The 21,690-nt window shown below is 38.6% G+C and overlaps 1 protein-coding gene across 4 annotated transcripts; it reads right to left on the bottom strand.

The window, feature by feature from the left end:
- Positions 1-3,250: 3,250 nt before the first annotated feature.
- On the bottom strand, positions 3,251-21,220 carry LOC115787893 (sialidase-1-like). 4 transcript variants are annotated; one of them, XM_030740673.1, is made up of 7 exons: positions 21,033-21,220; positions 11,156-11,210; positions 9,563-9,752; positions 8,795-9,057; positions 5,000-5,182; positions 3,941-4,160; positions 3,251-3,471 (listed from the first exon to the last, which is right to left on the bottom strand). In XM_030740673.1, exons 1-7 carry the CDS (start codon positions 21,062-21,064, stop codon positions 3,251-3,253), a joined length of 1,164 nt encoding a protein of 387 aa, XP_030596533.1. In that variant the 5' UTR covers positions 21,065-21,220. The 4 variants fall into 4 exon arrangements, with proteins under 4 accessions (XP_030596533.1, XP_030596536.1, XP_030596535.1 ...); XM_030740676.1 differs by lacking the exons at positions 3,251-3,471; positions 3,941-4,160; positions 5,000-5,182; ... (1 more) ...; positions 9,563-9,752; positions 11,156-11,210 and adding exons at positions 12,864-13,468; positions 14,127-14,373; positions 14,911-15,130; ... (1 more) ...; positions 17,829-18,091; positions 18,557-18,746 and having other exon boundaries at positions 20,996-21,064; XM_030740675.1 differs by lacking the exons at positions 3,251-3,471; positions 3,941-4,160; positions 5,000-5,182; ... (1 more) ...; positions 9,563-9,752; positions 11,156-11,210 and adding exons at positions 12,864-13,468; positions 14,140-14,373; positions 14,911-15,130; ... (1 more) ...; positions 17,829-18,091; positions 18,557-18,746 and having other exon boundaries at positions 20,996-21,064.
- Between the last annotated feature and the right edge of the window lie 470 nt (positions 21,221-21,690).

The following is a 21,690-nucleotide window of genomic DNA, read 5'->3' as shown; positions in this document are numbered from 1 at the left end:
TCTCCGAAATAAACATAAATATTGCAAAGATATTACGGTAATTTAAAGCGAAACACTACAGTAGCAAAACAAATAACATTACACGATCATATCCATGAAAAGTTAACCGATTTTTTTCCACACGCATCTGAAGTTTTTAAGATGCAAATGACACATTTTTATATGCTAATTGTAATATATTTATAAATAGATTTGAAAATTGGATAAAACTAGATTTTTTTACATTCGTTTTTTATAGTTAGGATTGTTCTATTTCTCACTTCATAATTAATTTTAAAAATGCCAAAGCCCCCAAAAATTAATATCGTCACCTCTTGAATATACAGTACTGTGCAAAACTCTTGAGCCACCCCTCATTTTATATATATATATATTGTTTCCATGAAGCCAGACTTTCTTGTAATTTTTTAAAGTGCTCTTTAGCAACAGTTTTCCAGGCTTTCTGAAGGTCTTTCAAAGGTTTTACTTGGACTTTGGCTGCTTTTTCACTCATTTTCAGTCTAGTCCTTGCACCTGCCCATTTTCAGAGGAATATGTTTGTTTGTTTGTTAAGCCACTTAACACTCATCTATGTCAGGAGCATAAAATGGTACCTAACTCAAGGAACGAATCAGTGTTGTGTCTACCATACATAACAGACAATTTACCAAAGAGTCAATTTTAAATTGTATCTTCAGGCACTTTACTAGGAGCCTGTCACAAAAACACATCATTTGTTCCCATTTATTTAGATGAATCTACAAAAAATGCCAAAGATAACACAGTTTGACAGGCATAAAATAGTACTTTTTCACCAACAAGGTGATTCCCAAAGAGTTATCAGCATGCTGTGTAGTGAGTCCTTAAAATCTGAGGAAACTGGGCAAATATAGGACAAAAGAAGAAGTGGCAGGCTTACAAAACTATCTACAGCAGGTGAACAGTATCTGAAAGTCATGTCCTGAAGAAACAGGAAAAAAATCCAGCACGGATAGGACAGGAGCTGAGAGATGCCTCTGATCCTTCAGTCCATCTACTGTTCACTGAAGCCTCATCAGAAAGGTCTTAAGGGTTGCTGTCAAGAAGCCATTCTTAATGAAGGGAAACAGGGAGAAAAGTCTGAGGTATGCCGAATTACACAAGAACTCGGCTGAAAATCAGTGGCAACAGGTCTTCTGGAGTGATGAATCCAAATTTCACATTATTGGTTCAAATCGTCATCAATATGAATGGAGAGGGTCAGGAGAGAAGTACAACAGTGTCTGCAGCCATCTGTAAACCACAGTGGAGGCTCTGTCATGGTTTGGGGCTGCATCTCAGCCAGTGGTGTTGGGGATCTTGTCAAAATTGATGGAATTATAAACACAAAAAAGTACCATCAGATTGGAACAAAACAGCCAACATCCAAAGAAGAACTTTGAATGTCTTTCAAGAAGCCTGGAGAACTATTCCTGAAAACTATTACAAGGAAGCTTTGCTAAGAGAGTTCAGACTGTTTTGGAAGAATAAATGTTGTCATACCAAATATTGACTTTTAAGCTCCTTGGAATTGTACAAACTCTGTTTTTGCCTCATATGCTGCATTTCAATTTACATTTGCTCATATTTCCCATTTTCCTAACAAAACGTAAAGAAATGAGGGGTACATTTTCTGGCTCAGAGTATGAGGGGAAAAACACATTCTGAGCAAACACACTTTTAAGATATTGTGAAATTCCAGTCATACCAGTCATACCATCAGTTCAAAAAGAAAACATAACAGGTACTGCCAGTAAAACTCCACAGCTGACTACTTATATTCAGATTATCATTTTGTATTTTAAGTTTATAAAATGTTGCAATTTAATTAGCCAAATGTGCACTAATTTGCATGAAGATCAAATAGAACATATCTGAAACAAACACCTAAATGTGTGTGTTTTTCTGTGTTTTCTTTAACCAAGAAAGAAAATGCCACAAAAATATCCCAAAATTGACATTTGCAAAATATTGTTAAAACTTATGAACACACTGTGACTTTCAATAAGTGATTTATAATTACGTAATGCTGCAGAGAAAATTTATAAAGTAAAATGAAGACTGTACTCTGCAAAAATCCTCTTACTTGCATCCTGACTAAATGGTCTTTTGGATAAACAATATTAATAAGTCCTATTGGAAAACCCCACCCATTTTAACATTTTTAAACATTTTACAACGTTAAAACAGGAAAAAATGGTAATTTTGTCTGACATTACAACCATAATTTATGAATTTATATCAGAGAGACAAACAGAGAAAAACATAAAGTGACATTTAATTCAACTGTGGTTTGAATCAGTCTCTCCCTTTTATTGTAACTCCAGACATAAATCAAGTATTTTGTGCCATCATCACAAAATCTGTTACATCTGTTACCCACCAAATGTCTACAGACAGCAAACATCCTGGACTAACTGGACGTGTAAAATGCACAAATAAAATATGCACCATATTCTCCATAAATACAAACAAAGACACTCTGGTTACATTAAGAACCTCTTCTTTCACACATTCATGCAGTCATGTATCTGAATTTTTTTTTAAAAACCTAAAAATCATTTTATCCCAGGAGGCAATGTTAGAGAGAACTTTTAAGTGAATATATATCTTTCAAAAAAGGCTTTTAGTATTATTTTACACAATTACACCTTTTCTAACTGATTTCAATCAGCATGAATTCACAGCAAACTTGCACCTTTATAAATGTAAGAGGGGAAAAAAAAACATGTTAAAGAAGTCCACTTATCTGTGTATACAGTGAATCTGTTAATTGCATCTATATTGCATCAAAACTAATTTTCACTTCCACACAAAAGATGTCCTAATAGTATCATCTTTACAATGACATCATTCGATAAGATTTTTGGAAACTAGTGTACCTGGTCTGTAAAATAATCTTCAAATTTACTGCCTCCAGCATCTCCTGCTTTCTTATTTCTCTGTCCAAAATACTGTGGCCGTGCAGTTATTTGGCAAAACAAACACAAACATAAACATGTGACTTGAATCAGCTTTGAGGACTGTAAAGAACACAAAGATTAAATGAGAGAAAAATACTTTTAGATGACTCAATAAAGAGTGTGCTGATTCTCCATTTTCTTGATGTCCTAAAATGAGTCTTTTTCTCTTCCTGAGAAAGTCAGTGGATTAAAAAGAATGCCTCTTCAGTTTTATTTTCCCTTAAGTGTTTGAATCTGAGAGACAAAACACAGATGGATTCAGGGTTCAGTTTCCTAACCCCTCGTGTGCTCTAATGGCCACTGTACAGGTGGATCTTGGTGAATGAGATGGTCTCACAATAGTCCTTGTGGCCCTTCTCATAGATGACATAGATGTACTTGCGGTCCTCTCCAGAACCGTTCTCGAGTGACGTTATACTGGAGTACCCGCTCGGTCCCGCCCATATCTGGACAGCTTTGTTCTCCCAAGACGTGCCGTTAGTCAGTGACCATTTCAGGGTTAGATTCACTCCTGAGGGAAATAAAACAAATTATTTACTCATCCACTCAACTTTGTAGCTTGAACCTTAAAGGATTATTTAAACCTGGCTTAATTCTCATCCGTGAGACTCTGTGGCTCCTGCTGATTGAGCAGCTTCCAGCTGTATAAAGATTCTGGGACTCAGTTTAGCTTGATACATTCTCTGATTACAGCTTCGCATCATGCCATCATATACTGATGCCTCTGCTTCAAAATGGTAACAAACTGGCGTGCGTCGATGAATACGCAGCGTGGCACAGGCCATTTCTGTGTTTACTTCCAGCTGAACTTAAAACCTAATTCAGGTGAAAGCCACTTTATTTTAGAAAGCTTTACTGAGGTTGTGCTTTTTGCTCAGATATGAACACAGTTCACAGAACACTGCCTGTTTATAAAAAAGAGAAAAAGTTAAAAATAAATTAAATTAGAGATGACAAAACTGAGTGTTGGTGTTGCTTACTCTTGTCCTCGCTGCAGGGGTTGGTGAAGTAGATCACGCCCTCTTTTTGCAGAGCTCCAGCTGCCACTGCAGGATCCACCAGTGCCTCGTCAAAGATCAGGCCTTCCAAGGGCAGGGTCATCCCTCCATCATAGCTGTGCACCACAATGCGACACGAACAGTGGTACCTGTTCTGGTTCCGCACATTGATGGCGATGGTGCCGTCCTGCAACTCAATAGGCTACAGAAGGACAGAGGGAGGGAAGAGTGGCTGTGATTTTAAAGGTGACTCATTATAATTAAGCTGCCTTGATATAACTGCACTGAACATAACAGATGAAAGAGTCTGCAATGAAGTAAATAGAAGTACCCTACTTTATTTTTGTCCACTAGGGGGCAGCACCACACATCAAAACAGTGCCAGTGCCTCCATGTTTTTGTTGATCTCACTAAATTAACAAAAATACCAACTCTTCCTTAAACTGTTTTTGTAATAACCACCATACTTTCTGTTTACTGTTAGAAATGTGACATTTTTCCCAAGAAATTTCTTTGGTGCTAGAAAAACCCGCGACCCTGAATAGGATAAGCGGAAGAGAATGGATGAATAGATTTTAAATCCACTGTGGTTGGAAAACTCAGCTGGCTCCCTACAGGGATACATGTTCTCACAATTATTATTTATCCTGTACACAAATATGTGTCAGAGCAGGTATGAAAACAGGACCATTTTAAAGTATGCAGATGACTCTGTTATTAGATCAGCCTCAGCCCAGTCCTCCATGATTTTGTTAAATGGTGTGATGAGTCCACTTTTTAGTTAAACATATCTAACACAAAAAGGTATGATTGATTTTATGAAATGTACTCATACACAATAGGTCACATCCAATGGTCTACCAGGCTGATTGGTGAGCCAAAGCTGAACCCAGCTTCCCTATATGCCAGACAATTACAGCAGTAGGCTGGTTCAATTTCACTTGATCACTCACACCCATTGCATGGTGAATTTCAGTCTACTAAGGGTACAAATAAAGTAAATAAATACATAAATAATGTACAAATGATCAGCAAACATACCTGGCACTCATCGGGACTGAAGTCCCGTGCCTTCTTTTTCTGGTTGTAGGGGATACTTTTCAGCGCTCCACCATTATACCAGGTATGTCCATGGTCGTCGCTCAGGATGCAGAAAACACCATCCCCCTCCAGTGTCCCGTGACCACAAACCACCAACCTCCCCTTTGCGGGAATGTAGCGCTTCTGCAATCCAAAAGACACAAACAAAAAACAGTCTGGGCATTTAGCTGGTGAATATAATCATTTAGTATTTAGTATATTAAAACATTGTTGGTGAGCCAAGAAGAACGACAGAAAACAAACAGAAGAGGAAATAAATGAGTGAGCTGTGTGTAAACAATTTTTTTTTATATACACTTTTTACTGGATAAAACACAATAAAAAACTGAATTAAAAAAAATAAATGAATGTTATATTCATAATTATAAACACACATACAATTAACCCAGAATATTTTTTCATAAAATGCACTGAACCACCAGAAGGTTTCATGTCCAAAAACATAACTGCTCTTAATGGCTGATATAGACTGTGGAGAGGGAAAAGCAGCCAATTAGAGCCACCCCTTCGATTACATAATGATTCTGTAGCTGCAAACATGTCTGGATTAAATGCATTCGAGGCTAAAGATAAAGCTCACTATCTGATTAATTTCAATAAAATAAAATAAGGTCCATGTTAGAAAGCCAAATGTAAATTTTACATGTTTCCATTCTACGTGTTTAACTGGATTAACACAAAGCTTGTTTAAAAGCCTCACCCCCAGTATGTTTGCCCAGATCATACAAAGACAAAAAGGTTCATTTACATTTGCAGAATAATGGTGCTGTTACACTTACAGTACTTTACATTATGCTCAAACTTATTTTTTTATAATTCGGCACTAATATTTCTGTGTGTGAGCACCTCTAAAAAAAAGCAAAAGTTTATGGCAATTTGCTGGTTTGAAGCATTCACATGTGTGTTAATGCAGTCCAAGGAGGAGAGACATCAGCAATCATCTTTGAGAAGCACCTGCTGCTGCTCAATCTGGGAAGGCTTATATTTCCAAACAATTTGATCAATAAGCAGCTGTGGAGATTATTCACAAGTGGAAAAGATTCAAGACAGCTGCCAATCCTTCCAGGAGCGTAAATTCACCCCAAGGTCAGACTGTTTAATGCTCACAGAAACTGCAAAAACCCCAACAGCTTCATCTCAGGTTCTACAGGGATACTGGATGTAAAGCCGGTTCCCTCTAAAAAGAACATGGCAGCACGGCTTAGGTTTGCAAAGTTGCAAGTGAATAAACCACAAGACTCCTGGACCAATGTCCTTTGGACCGATGAGATCGAAGCAGAAATGTTTGCACAGCACCATGTGAAAACCAAACACTGCATATCAGCACAAACACCTCATACCAGCTGTCAGGTATGGTGGTGGAGGGAGGAGGAGCTTGTTTTGCATTCACAGGACCTGGGCACCTTGCAGTCACTGAGTCATAAAGTCATAGAGAAAATATTTTATCAAAAAAACACTTTGAAGTAGTGATTCATGCCTTTATCACAACTAGGCTGGATTATTGCAAGCATTGTATGTTGGTGTTAGCCAGTCTTCCCTATCTCGTCTACAGCTGGTTCAAAATGCTGCTGCACGGCTCTTGACGGGATCACGGAGGAGGGAGCATATTACTCTTGTTTTATCCTCACTGCACTGGCTGCCCGTCCATTTTAGAGTCCATTTTAAAATTCTTTTATTTGTTTTTAAGTCATTACATGGCCTTGCCCCACCTTATCTCTCCGAGTTGCTGCACTTGCATATTCCTTCCCGGTCACTCAGATCAGCTGAACAACTGTACCTTGATGTGCCGAGGACACAGCGGAGGCTCAGAGGAGACAGAGCCTTTGCTGTGGCAGCTCCTAGACTCTGGAATTCGCTGCCATTGGGCATTAAACAGGCCTCGTCATTGGCCAGTTTTAAATCTGCTCTTAAGAGATATCTTTTTCATTTGGCCTTTGACTAGTATGAGCTGCTGTTTTATTTTGTTTTTATTTTCTTATTCTTTTTAGGATAAACTGTGTATTTTATTTTTATTTATTAATTTTATTCTTTATGTATGCATTTATTTATTTAGTTATTTTTTTTAATTACATTTTAAAATTTTATCTTCTCTTGTCCTGATATGTTTTATGTACAGCACTTTGGTCAGTGGTTACTGTTTTTAAAGTGCTTTATAAATAAACTTGGTTTGGCTTGGCTAGAGAAAGTGATTATTTCAAGTTATTGCTGCTGAAGGTGCTTCTATGAGATACTGAATCACAGGGTGTGCTTAATTTTTTTCACATGATTGTAGCTCACAATCTTCATTTACCATAAAAAAAAAGAATCTGCATACTTCAGAGAAGGCAACAACATCGTGAGAAGCAGATTTTACAGGGTTCATAGTTCACCTCAGGATTTAACATAATGTTTCAATGATGTTTCAAAATATATCAGCAGGTTATGGCTATTCTGTCCTTTCTTATTATAAAGGACAGAGCAGTGCATCCTCTGCTAAAGGAAATAATACTTTAGTAGTTCCAGATCATTTCACCCAGTTAGGAACCGTTTTTCAACTGCAGCCTTAGTCTGAGGCATGTGTGTGCAAAGACATCACCTTACCTGACCTCTTTTCTGTACCTGCCGTTGTTCTGGAATCCCAAGTTATGAACAGGTTAGAGTTTCATGGTTAGGATCCTAACTGCTCAGCTAATGAGATACTTTTATAATCCTTAGTACATTTAGACATTTGGTAAAAACATAAACTTCCCAACACGTACGCTTTGTGGGCAACTGAAGCCATTCTTTCTTATGCTGCAAGTGTTTCTTCCTTGTTCAGACGAATTAAACTAAATACTAAAGGAAGTCAAGTTTGAATAGCGTGAGTCTATGTCACCAAAGAGGAAGCATGCGGGTTTTCAATCATGCTTTTGCTTAAGATTTTTTATTTTTTTGGTTTTTGGGGGTTTTTTTGGCAGCTCAGTTTGTCTCTGACTCTAAGTCCACTTTAATGAACTCACGCTCCATGAGGGGTTTACATACTTTCAGGTGTTATACTTCCCACTTTCTGCCTGAACTTGAAACACAAACTAAGCCAGATCTCATTTCTTCAGTTTTCTCCGAAATGTGTGATCCATTGAAATCCTTCATCCTCCAAGCTTATCAGATTTTTTTTGTTGTTGCAGTTTTTTTAAATTAAAGTTTATCTTACAGGTGTACATTGCAAAACACTGATGTCAAACTCACAGCACTGCAGCTTTTGTACACCTGAGTCACATGAAAATTTGTCTCCTCTGCAGCGTTCAGATTCAGAGATAATAAAGCAATGGAGGCAAAACTGTGTTTCCACACGGAAAAATGACAAGGAGTCAACATGAGTCTCGCTAAAGAATCTGATTGATAAATAGAATCAATAAGGACCTTGGAGCTTCTAATGCACAAAAACACATTGTGTCTTTTTACTGAGTTAAACAAGAATATTCTTACTGCAAAAAGAATGCATTTACATGCAAAATTATGCCTAAAAATCTTCAGCGCATAATTACAGAGGGGGGAACAAAGATGCATGAAGTAAGATTTAAAAACATTAGAGCTCTACAGGGACCAAAGTTACTCTCCCACCTTTAATCATGACTCTGTGATGAGAATGACTGAGCTTTGAGGCGCTCGTGATCACAGTAAGAATGAATCCAGCTCAAAGGTCATTTCACTTATATTTTAGCTCATTTTATAGCTTGAAGAGTTCTCTATCTTCACCGTCACATCACCCTCTCTCACCTGGAGGCCGAGGCCCGGCCCGGGAGCAAAGTTCTTCACGCCGAGCTCGACCGAGAGGTTTCTGGGCGGGCTCCAGCTGAGGCCGTCATCCCGGCTCTCCACCATCATGATGCTGGCTGGGCTGCATTGGTAGAGGTGGAAGCATATGGAGTAGATCAGAATCACTGAGCCCACTTCTTCGTCCACCACAACCGAGCCTAAGTTTATGCCGTCAGGCGCTGACCCGTCGTCGATAATAAAGGTGGTTGGGGACCAGGTGGCTCCTGGAGAGAAAATAAAGGAGGAGGAGGAGATGAATCAGGCAAAATGTGACCTCCATTGCAACAAATACGCTGCTCAAAAAATTAAAGGAACACTTTTTAATCAGAGTATAGCACCAGGTTAATTAAACGTCTGGGACATTGATCTGGTCAGTTAAGTAGCAGAGGCAGTTGTTTAGAGTAGGTACATTAGAGGGGCAACAATGAGACAACTCATGGGACACAAATTGTTTTACAGGAGGAGGTCACTGACATTTTTTTCCTTCTCATCTTTTCTGACTGTTTTTCACTAGTTTTATATTTGACTAGGGTCATTGTCACTGCTGGGAACATGGGGTAATACCTGGACCCTACAAAGGTTGCACAGTGTATTATTTTCTTCTGAACTCTGTTATCTTGTGACCTAAATTGGAAAATATTAAAATTTCAAATATCTCCACCAAATATCAACTACAGCTAATGCTAACAATGATGTGTACAGGCTGTCTGTTTGTCGCGGTGGCCTTGCCTTTGTCTGTGGAGCGCCGCATTGCAAAGAATTTCGCTCCAGTGTCAGAAGACGATGTCTTCCTGGCTTCTGCAAAAGCTAACAGGCTTCCTTTGGGGGTGAAGGTGAGCAGCGGGATTCTGTAGGTGTTCACCTGCCCCTGGGCTCCACTCACCCACAGCAGCTGCTCCTCAAACACCAGAGGATCAATCTGTACAGTAGAAAGGAGGACAGGTAAGAGAGGAAGTGCAGAAAAACAGAGGGAAGGGATATCCAAGAAGTAGCTATAGGCAAAACCAGATAGGGCAGAAGAATCTTCAGCATGCTTAAGATATCATGTCACACAATCAGGTGATCTTTGTCACCAAATCAAACCCACAAGAGAAGAAAACTAACCGCTAACCCAAGGAAACATTTAATTTATTTTATACCTGACAAAAGGTGTGAGTGGGGGTGGAGGTACCTGTGAAAGAGATCTGCATTGTCAGTAGCTGACAACTGGTGTCATAAGCCACCACCTTTGCTAGAGTGATTTTTCAGTTTTGCACAGGAGAAAATATGGTGCAAAGTGACACAGGACGTGTGTTTCCTAACTGGCTAAAATTCCCAGATATGGCTCAAAAAGGTATGCCAAGCTATGGCTATCCCTACTGAAACCCAAAGACCAGAGAGAACAGTAGATGAAATAACAGTGAAATAACAGAGAATAGAAGAGTATATAAAGACTATCGCATGGAACCATCATTCTTATAGCATTTACTTAGCAAGAGAGTTGGAAAAGTTGCTTTCAAGTATAACACATCTTGACTAAATCCCAGCATTGTAAACATGTCCTACTTTGCTCCACACAAACACTGTTTGTCCCGCTTTTAGTCTCTTGGGATCCGGTCACCCTATTAGTAGTAGGCTGAATCCACAAAGAGCAGTAAAATTCAGAAAAGTGGAACAACAGGTCCCTGAAGAAAAACTACTGGAGCTCACAGCAGAATATATGTCACTTATTTCTAAGTTAAGTTCCACTTTTACCCCTGATTATATCCATTGTTGGATTGCTGGCATTTAGGATTCTAATTAGACTCTCACCCCAGAACACAACCACCCTAAACTGGATAAGTGATGGTTGGAGGAGATTTTACTTCAGTCACAAAAAGCCTTTAAAAAGCTGGTAAGAAGTTACAGTGTATCATCTCTGCGGGAAGGAAATATGATGTATTTCTTTTATAGGCTATATGTTCAAAATACGGACTTTGCAGTCCATCTGAAACTGCAGTTTCGTTATTAAAGAGTGCAATCTAAGCGCTGCTACGTTCCCATAAATTCTCCTTACCTTGACCTCAAGATGTTTTAAATCGAGGTCAAGGAAAAGTGGTTAGGAAAAGGAGGTAAGATGCAGTTTATTTAACTACTGGATCTCACACCAGAAACCTGCATGTTATTAGTCGGCTGCCACTGCAAACATAGTATGGGAAAGACGAGTGAACGATATAAGGTCATTTTGATGCAGAAACAATAACAGAAAAGCTGCAGTCACTTTTTAAGATGATCGCTTCTTGGGTCCTCATCAGCATGCTGTTATAACCTGATACTAAGCAGTTTAAAAACACGTAACTGTACCTGCTGAGTGCTGATGTTACAAAGACAGGAAAGCGCCACAACACAGAGCAGTAACCACAGCGCAACGAGCCGGCTTCCTGCTGCCATGCTGGCTCTTCCTCCTGAAATTTCTTCTTCTTCTTCACTCCGACAGTCAGAGAAGCGAAAAAGGAGACAAAGCGTCGAAATAAGTCCACGAAAACACAGTAATAGAGACGAAGCGCTCTCCTCTCACTTCATAAATCGAAGTCTTTTTCCCTAAGTCATATGACCTAAAGTGGACGGTCACATGACTAACGTCACTGATTACAAAATAAGAGGATCCTCTTCATGTAAATTTTTTAAAATCGTATATAAATATATATATATATATAAATTTTGATTAAAAATTATTTTTAAAAAATCTAATATATAATTCTAATTTATTTATACACTTAAATGTCATGTCTCCGTTCAAAGTTAAGGACACATAGAAGACTGGACCCTACTGTTATCCTGTGGCAGAAAAATAGCACAGACACGAGTCAATCTAAAGGACTTCAGGGTTAACTTTAGAAATGAGCTGAGCAACATCATACACATATATGCCAATAGTAGCAACAAAGACTTAAAAAAAGCAAACTCAGCTGCAGAAAATATTTTATATTTAATTAGTGAAGCTGCAGACCTCAGCACAGCAGGCACTGATATGCCGGAGATGCAAAAATGCATTTTTAAACGTCCTATGATTCAGTATGTGCTTTGATATTTGGATGTTTGATGATGCATGTACGGAAAACTAAGACAGGGTGCTCTTAAAATAAATTATAAAGCAGACGTTATTTAACACAATCAATTATGCAAATGTAGATGTCATTACATTTTTCATACTTTGGCAGTTTTTAGATTGCTTTTTTTGTCAAGTTTGAATTCATGTTTCATTACTTGGATGGAAGGAAATATTTTACAATTTAAAATTAAAAAAGAGAAACTGTTTCTTACATTAGAACCATAATATAAGAATCTATATTAGAGAGGCATGCAGAGAAAAACATAAAGTGACATTTTTTTTCTTTAATGCTGATTTTATTGTAATTTCAGACATAAAACAAGTGTTTTCTCTATCATATAAACAGAAACAAGGACAATTTTACACAAAGGAAAATCAGTTTAGCTCTTCTCATGTACCTGACTTATAATCTAAAGCGCTTTGAGCGGTCAGTATGACCAGAAAAGCTCTAAATAAAGCCCTTAATCAATGCAAATACATTACACATGGGAATGGTTGTATTTACTTGCTACAAGCAGTAATAGCAACTGTTAAAAGATCATTTTTTATTCTATAGAGAGCAGATTTAAAATACAATAGATAATACACAGATAAAATAATACAGCATCTTCTCTGGAAATACAAACAAAGACACTTTGGTTAAATTAAGCACCTTGTTCTTTTACACATTCAATCACACAGGTACCTGAATTTAAAGAATCCTAATTAAGTCAAACCCAAGAGGAGACTGTAAGGTGAGGCGAGGTGAAGCCAGCCAACAGTGACCGTTACAAGATGTTAGAGAACATTTAAGTGAAAATATCTGACAGTTTCCTAAAGGCACAGCTGATTTCAGTCAGTATGAATTTGTGGCAAACATGCATCTTTAAGTCAAAAGAAAACATTTTGACGTTGAATCTGTTGCATCTACTTTATGCTCACCGTTGTCGCCTACAAAAACAGCGGCACGCACCAAAGTGACATAACTGCTGTTGTCTCACACTTCAGTGTTGTTTCAGCTTATCTTGCAGCTCCTGATTTTTGCAACCTGGTGCACGTGCTGAAGCCATGCATGTATGATTGTGTTAGTCTTTACTACCATTTCAATGATATATCAGTATGGTAGATCAGAAAAGAAAGAAGTCCTCTTATCTGGGTAGACAGTGAATCTGTTACTTGCATCTATATTGCAATAAATCTAATTTTCACCTTCAGCCCAAGGATGTCACTCAAACATTCGTCTTCCTCTGTACTGAAAGTATTATGTTTGGAACTTCAATAAGACTGTTGGAAACTAGTGTACCTGATCTGTAAAATAATCTTCCAGTATATTTTCTCTGTTTTTTTCCTCTGTGAGGTCAGGAATCTGTCAGATTAAGGCTCTGCAGTTATTTGGCAAAACAAACACTTGTGAGTGCAAAGACTAGAAAGATAAAGTGAGAGAAAATATATTTAATCAAAAATAGTGTCACATTCACTGTGCATATTCATTTTTTGACATAATAAAAAAGTCTCTTTGTCTTCCTCAGAAGATCAGTAGATTACAAAAACCTCTTCTGGTTTTCTTTTCCCTTCACTGTTTGACTCTGAGAAAACATATAAATTAAATACGTTCAGTTTGCACAAGACAAAAAAAATGGATAAAACTAAATCCTGTTTCTCATTCACTTGTCAAATACCTGCAATTTTGTCTCTGCCTGATTCATGGTGATATTGTTTATAAGCATGCTTCTTCTTCCTCTTCCTCTATCACGCCATGCTGCCATTTATCACAAGTAATTCTATTTTTACTCAGTGTTGTATCTTATATGAAAAGTGAGGCTGGTACTCAGCAACCAGAAGAGAGCAGCATTTATGTTTATTTTAGAAGGCCCTCCTGCAGAGGTTCCTGCTTACCTCTGCTCTTTGATTACATTTAAACACCGCAATTACAACGTCAGCTCAGGGGACATTTTGACATTAGCTGTAACTCCTGTTCACACTGAACTTTAAATACTTTAAATAATTCCTCTAAATGGAACAAGCTACAAAAACTATAAAACTACACTCTTTGATTTCATTGGAACTTTTTAAAGGGTTATATTGATTTATGCGCAACTGCCCATGCACACACTTTTCCAAACTTATGTATAATGGGTCCTTCTGCTATCTGTCTGTCAGAATTTTTGTATATGTTTGAACACAGGCCTCTCAATCACAATGAGGCTACCTGCTTACACAAAGGATTCAGTAATAATATCTGACCTTTTCTGCCTACCTCCTCTTGCACTCTAACGGCCACTGTACAGGTGGATCTTGGCGAATGAGACGGTCTCATAATAGTCCTTGTGGCCCTTCTCGTAGATGACAAAGATGTACTTGCGGTCCTCTACAGAACCGCTGTCCAGTGACGTGATGCAGGAGTAGCCGCTCGGTCCGGCCCATATCTGCGTGGCTTTTTTCTCCCAAGATGTGCCGTCTGTCAGGGACCACTTTAGGGTTAAGTTCACTCCTGAGAGAGAGAACAAAAGTTATTTACTCATTCACATAAATCTTTAAGGCTATTCATTCTTCAAGATCCAATGTGTGACTTGAGCGTTCCATAAATTTTTTTGATCTGTGTACTTTCACTTGAAAGGGGACCTATTATGCTCATTACAGGCTCCATATTTTGATTATCAGACTCTGGAAGAGATTTACATATGAAAATAATCCCTCTTTATTTTATGTTGGGCCTTTGTGCAGCCTTTGAGTTCATCTGCTATCAAAAAACAAGCCATTTTAGCTCCCATACTAGTTCCTTTAAGCTAACTTTTTTCTGATTGGCTGCCCCTTTAAAGGCATAGCTGACATGACCACATGAAGGCTATCTACTCTCGCTGACATCACACAGAGCCAAGAGTAGAAAAAAACTGCCTGAAACCTGACCATTTAAAACAAGCATATATCAGTGTAACCATATCTTTATATAAGATAAACTAAAGTACTGTTTATTATTACACAACTTTAAACTGCACATTTATAGAATTTAATAGTTGGTGTTGCTTACTCTTGTCCTCGCTGCAGGGGTTGGTGAAGTAGATCACTCCCTCTTTTTGCAGAGTTCCAGCTGCCACTACAGGATCCACCAGTGCCTCGTCAAAGACCAGGCCTTCCAAGGGCAGGGTCAACCCTCCATCATAGCTGTGCACCACAATGCGACACCGACAGTGGTACCTGTTCTGGTTCCGCACATTGATGGCGATGGTGCCGTTCTGCAACTCAATCGGCTGTAGGAAGGCAGATGGAGAGAAGACTGTCTGTGATTTCAAAGGCACAAAGATTTATTTTACATACTCTACGTGACAATCTGCAGAGCTGGCTACTATGTGGGGGTTTAAGTCTGTTTTGAAGGATTGTGAAAATATTGCTCTTAGTACATGTGATTTCTATTAAAGTTGTACTGAAATTAATTTGAAAATGAACCTTTTTGTTGTCAACTTGTTATTGCACATCATCTGGATATTGTGCTCTCTCGCTTGTACTGTGTGATAGCTGCATCTATTTATGTTTATAACTCTTTGAGCCTCTGCTGCCCTCGAGGTCACTCTTGAAAGAATAGATTTTTAATCTCAATGAGTGTTTTTCCTTGATTTAAAAAAAGGATGTATATATTACCCTCCTCTGCATTAATCTGACAGACGGGCTCAGCAAACATACCTGGCACTCGTCAGGATTGAAGTCCTGTGGCTTCTTCTTCTGGTTGTAGGGGATACTTTTCAGCGCCGCACCGTTATACCAGGTATCTCCGTGGTCGTCGCTCAGGATACAGAAAACACCATCCCCCTCCAGCGTCCCGTGACCACAAACCACCAACCTCCCTTTTGCAGGATTGTAGCGCTTCTGTAATCCAAAAGAGACAAAAATAGTTCAGGGGTATCGCTGGTGAATTTAATCATTGATCCATTTTCTTCCTTAACTGTTTATCCATTTCAGGGCTGCAGGGTTGTTGAAGCCTATCTCAGCTGGACAAGATTGGACAAGACACCAGTATATTGAAAGGGCAACATTGTATAATTACAATATAATTACCACAACATAACCTAGCAGCCAATTTAAAGAATCAGAGCCACCCCTTCAATTATATAACGATTCTGTAGCTTCAAACATTACTGTCTGGATTAAATGCATTGAAGCAGAAAAACACAGCTCTGCATCCAATCAATTTCACTAATGTAGTAGAATAAAAAATTTCCACTTCAGAGAGGCAATGTAGACAAACGTAAATATTATATGTTTAAATTCAGCAGGTGTGACTGGGTTAACACAAAACTTGTTTAAAAATCTGTTAATATTTATATTGTCAGTATATCAGCCCAGATCAAGAAAAAAGGTTAATTCACAGAATAATGCTGTTGTTACACTTCCAAGTATTTCACAACATGCACTTTTTTGACAGCTTTATGAACAAACACTGACAACATGTCAGTATCAGGTAGTATTACAAAACCTGCAATATGTATGACTGTAATAAATAAGAACAGGAAAATAAAAAGTAGGAGCACGAGACAAATTTAATTGAACTTAGGGAAGTTAAATGCCCCTGCAGTTGAAGTAAAACAATTAAAAGTAACAGCACTCATTACGCTAATAAAGTGCAAAATCAGCCATGTTATTATGTTGTACCTGATCAAACGCCAACACAGGCTGTGTTGACTAATCTTCTCAGACCTGTGAAGAGGCTTTAATCTGCAGAGTAATTCATTCTTTTTTTGCTCTCCTGCAGTTTAGGGTCAGGTGATCGGAATGTTTTTTTAACTGTGGAAAATGTTAAAAATCAAGCTGTAATTCTAAATCTGTCTGCTTAAAAATACTGATAGAAACCAATCGGAAAGGGGTATTTTGATACATGTCATTAAAGTTTAAAGTGCAGCAAAAAAGCAGCAAAGCATAAAGTAGATTCTTTTCCCTCTGAAATGTAGCTATAAAAGTTGAGGATTACTCAAGTTAGTAGAAACAGGGTGCTTTTATAGCTCACTGGGTTGAGCAGGTAAATCATATGTCATAAGACTACTGCATAAGCCGTTTACTGCATGTCTTCCGCCTGCTCTTTCTCCCAGCTGTCCTGATTTTCCTCTCCTGTCCTATCTGAAATAAAGACTAAAAAGTATAAATACCTCATCATTTTATTTTTAAAGAACAAAACAAAAAAAAAAAAAAAACAATAACAGCAGTAACATCTGTCAATCCTTATGCATGTACTTGTTGGTGAGTTTCAGCTTGTGAGGGGTCTTCCTCTTTGCCGAAACACTGAGGTTTTCAGATTTGGTCATGAGTATTGAAATGCGAATTTTGGTACTTTTTTAAACTAATGTGCTGCGCTGTGGATGCAGATTATTTGAACAAGAAAAAAACAAACAAAGCACCTGTGAAAGGCTGCGAAATGGCATCAAAAGCAAGTCCATTTTAATGAAGTAACACTCCATGAGGGATTCATAGATGCTGTGCCAAACTGCTATACTTTCAGTTATATTGACCATTTTCTGTCTGGCCTTGAAGCTAAAACTATCCCCACTCTCACTTCTTTAATTTGGACAGAATAACAAAAGGGACAGGAATTGAGAGCCAGTTCCAAACTGTCCCATCAGTTGACTTTCGGGCTTATAAGTTCCTTTTGTTAAAGCTGGCATGTTTTTCACATTGCAAAACAGTGACGTTGAACTCAGAACAGTGCAGCATTTTGCACACATAGTGTCCAGACTCAGAGACAACAAAGCAGTGCAGGCCAGCTGTCCTTCCACCAATGCATTGAGTTTGCACATGCAAAATTATGCATAATTACAGAGGTGGAACAGAGCTGTATGAAATAAGATGAACATTAAAGCTTACATTAAAGCCACACAGAAATCTGCCTGAAAAATCTCACTTTAACACCTTTAATTGTGACTCTTTTCATTTATATTTTAGCGTCACATCACTCCCTCTCACCTGGAGGCCGAGGCCCGGCCCGGGAATGAAGTTCTTCACGCCGAGCATAACCGATAGGTTTCTGGGCGGGCTCCAGCTGAGGCCATCATCCCGGCTCTCCACCATCATGATGCTGGGTGGGCTGCAGTGGTTGAGGTAGAAGCAGACGTCGTAGATCAGAATCACTGAGCCCACTTCCTCGTCCACCACAGCAGAACCCAAGTTCAGGCCGTCCGGCTTCGTACCATCGTCAACGATAAAGGTGGTGGGGGACCAGGTGGCTCCTGGAGCGACAATAGAGGAGGAGGAGGAGAAGGAGGAGGAGGAGGAGGAGCAGGAGGAGATGAAGCAGCCAAAAACTTGAGACCTCCATTGCAGCAAATACTTTAATTTGACTTCATATTTTATCTTCTATGATGCTTTCTGCTGCTTCAGTTTGTTTCTGTTAAAACTGAGATTTACAGTTTTAGTTTGAGGCTCAGTCAGTAGAATTCATGTTTAGTTTTGTTCTGAAAATGGCAGCTAAAACTGTGACACTTATGACATAATTTTGAAAATATAAGTAAAACCAAATACTGGCTGAGATTACTGATGAAATAACTCCATTGATGTACATTCAGAAACAATAAAATCCTCTTAAATATGACACTTTGCACATGTGACATGTATCTGCTGACTGTTTTATGACACTCATGCACGTGTGCAGGCTGTTTGCTTGTTCCTCTGACTCAGAATTGTTGTAGTCTTGCCTTTGTCTGTGGAGCGCCGCATTGCAATGAATTTAGCTCCAATGTCAGAAGACGATGTCTTCCTGGCCTCTGCAAAAGCCAGCAGGCTTCCTTTGGGGGTGAAGGTGAGCAGCGGGATCCTGTAGGTGTTCACCCGCCCCTGGGCTCCACTCACCCACAGCAGCTGCTCCTCAAACACCAGAGGATCGATCTGTACAGCAGAAAGGAGGGCAGGTAAGAGAGGAAGTGCAGAAAAACAGAGGGAAGGGATATCCAAGAAGTAGCTATAGGCAAAACCAGATAGGGCAGAAGAATCTTCAGCATGCTTAAGATATCATGTCACACAATCAGGTGATCTTTATCACCAAATCAAACCCACAAGAGAAGAAAACTAACCGCTAACCCAAGGAAACATTTAATTTATTTTATAAATCACTCAAATTATGCAAGTTCTGGACAAAATAACAAAGGAGTCCTGTAGCAAGAAAAAAACTCTTTACCTTTTTTTGAAATAATTTCCCCTTCTACCCAGCCTCAGTCTTTGTTCAATGTCCTAATGCATGTCAGATTGTTTTAATCAGGCAGTGGATCTGCACAGAATGTGCTGCTGAAGTTATTTGATTATTTCTTATTGTGAAATAACCAGATAACTTTAGATAGTTATAACATGTCACCCAAAGTATATACTGTTCAGTAAATGCAGGATAAACTGAGTAGTTTGCAGTATGGCAAAGCCATAAATGAGAGAGACATGGCAAGTATAAAATTTATGGGAGAATTTTGCAACAGCAGAGATGGTGGTAGATTTTTAACTTGCAGGGGAAAAAACTTTTAAGACCTTATTTATAGGCAAAATCAGAAAAACTTGAAGTGTTTTTGTAGGATTTGACTGGATATTCTGTACGTTCAATTTTTATGTCTCACTTAAATAAGAGCTCATTTAGATAATGTATTAAAATAACTGCTCATATATGTGTCCTTAAGCATGTGTCTGTAGGTTCTCAGTCATTCAGGTCATGATAATGTTAAGAGCTTGGAAAAAAGGCGACTGGACTTCTTTAAGTTTTCTGAAGATGTTTCCAAGAGGCTTCTGCAGCTCTAAAACCAAATGGTGGAACGTCCCAGGTACTTGACCCCTTTGGAGGTGTTCATTGACCCACTATTGATTATCATGTGCATCATCACATGAGCCAAGGTGTGAAAAAAGGCATTACCACCAGGGTGCGAAACAACTGTGAGACTTTGCCCCATCCTATCATGTGACCTATTGAGGTCACCTGACAAAAGGTGTGAGTGGGGGTGGAGGTACCTGTGAAAGAGATCTGCATTGTCAGTAGCTGACAACTGGTGTCATAAGCCACCACCTTTGCTAGAGTGATTTTTCAGTTTTGCACAGGAGAAAATATGGTGCAAAGTGACACAGGACGTGTGATTCCTAACTGGCTAAAATTCCCAGATATGGCTCAAAAAGGTATGCCAAGCTATGGCTATCCCTACTGAAACCCAAAGACCAGAGAGAACAGTAGATGAAATAACAGTGAAATAACAGAGAATAGAAGAGTATATAAAGACTATCGCATGGAACCATCATTCTTATAGCATTTACTTAGCAAGAGAGTTGGAAAAGTTGCTTTCAAGTATAACACATCTTGACTAAATCCCAGCATTGTAAACATGTCCTACTTTGCTCCACACAAACACTGTTTGTCCCGCTTTTAGTCTCTTGGGATCCGGTCACCCTATTAGTAGTAGGCTGAATCCACAAAGAGCAGTAAAATTCAGAAAAGTGGAACAACAGGTCCCTGAAGAAAAACTACTGGAGCTCACAGCAGAATATATGTCACTTATTTCTAAGTTAAGTTCCACTTTTACCCCTGATTATATCCATTGTTGGATTGCTGGCATTTAGGATTCTAATTAGACTCTCACCCCAGAACACAACCACCCTAAACTGGATAAGTGATGGTTGGAGGAGATTTTACTTCAGTCACAAAAAGCCTTTAAAACGCTGGTAAGAAGTTACAGTGTATCATCTCTGCGGGAAGGAAATATGATGTATTTCTTTTATAGGCTATATGTTCAAAATACGGACTTTGCAGTCCATCTGAAACTGCAGTTTCGTTATTAAAGAGTGCAATCTAAGCGCTGCTACGTTCCCTTAAATTCTCCTTACATTGACCTCAAGATGTTTTAAATCGAGGTCAAGGAAAAGTGGTTAGGAAAAGGAGGTAAGATGCAGTTTATTTAACTACTGGATCTCACACCAGAAACCTGCATGTTATTAGTCGGCTGCCACTGCAAACATAGTATGGGAAAGACGAGTGAACGATATAAGGTCATTTTGATGCAGAAACAATAACAGAAAAGCTGCAGTCACTTTTTAAGATGATCGCTTCTTGGGTCCTCATCAGCATGCTGTTATAACCTGATACTAAGCAGTTTAAAAACACGTAACTGTACCTGCTGAGTGCTGATGTTACAAAGACAGAGCAGTAACCACAGCGCAACGAGCCGGCTTCCTGCTGCCATGCTGGCTCTTCCTCCTGAAATTTCTTCTTCTTCTTCACTCCGACAGTCAGAGAAGCGAAAAAGGAGACAAAGCGTCGAAATAAGTCCACGAAAACACAGTAATAGAGACGAAGCGCTCTCCTCTCACTTCATAAATCGAAAAGTCTTTTTCGCTAAGTCATATGACCTAAAGTGGACGGTCACATGACTAACGTCACTGATTACAAAATAAGAGGATCCTCTTCATGTAAATTTTTTAAAATCGTATATAAATATATATATATATAAATTTTGATTAAAAATTATTTTTAAAAAATCTAATATATAATTCTAATTTATTTATACACTTAAATGTCATGTCTCCGTTCAAAGTTAAGGCCACATAGAAGACTGGACCCTACTGTTATCCTGTGGCAGAAAAATAGCACAGACACGAGTCAATCTAAAGGACTTCAGGGTTAACTTTAGAAATGAGCTGAGCAACATCATACACATATATGCCAATAGTAGCAACAAAGACTTAAAAAAAGCAAACTCAGCTGCAGAAAATATTTTATATTTAATTAGTGAAGCTGCAGACCTCAGCACAGCAGGCACTGATATGCCGGAGATGCAAAAATGCATTTTTAAACGTCCTATGATTCAGT

Source organism: Archocentrus centrarchus, chromosome 11, assembly GCF_007364275.1.
Source record: "Archocentrus centrarchus isolate MPI-CPG fArcCen1 chromosome 11, fArcCen1, whole genome shotgun sequence".
In the NCBI taxonomy this organism is placed as follows: Eukaryota; Metazoa; Chordata; class Actinopteri; order Cichliformes; family Cichlidae; genus Archocentrus; species Archocentrus centrarchus.
This window is presented reverse-complemented; position numbering and strand designations above follow the sequence as displayed.

Coding starts and splice junctions, on each gene's coding strand:
- LOC115787893 (XM_030740673.1), bottom strand. CDS start 21,064: ATGGCAGCAGGAAGCCGGCTCGTTGCGCTGTG. Junction 9,753..11,155: donor GTAACATCAGCACTCAGCAG/GTACAGTTACGT, acceptor TCTACTGTACAG/ATTGATCCTCTGGTGTTTGA. Junction 5,183..8,794: donor GGCCGGGCCTCGGCCTCCAG/GTGAGAGAGGGT, acceptor TTTGGATTGCAG/AAGCGCTACATTCCCGCAAA.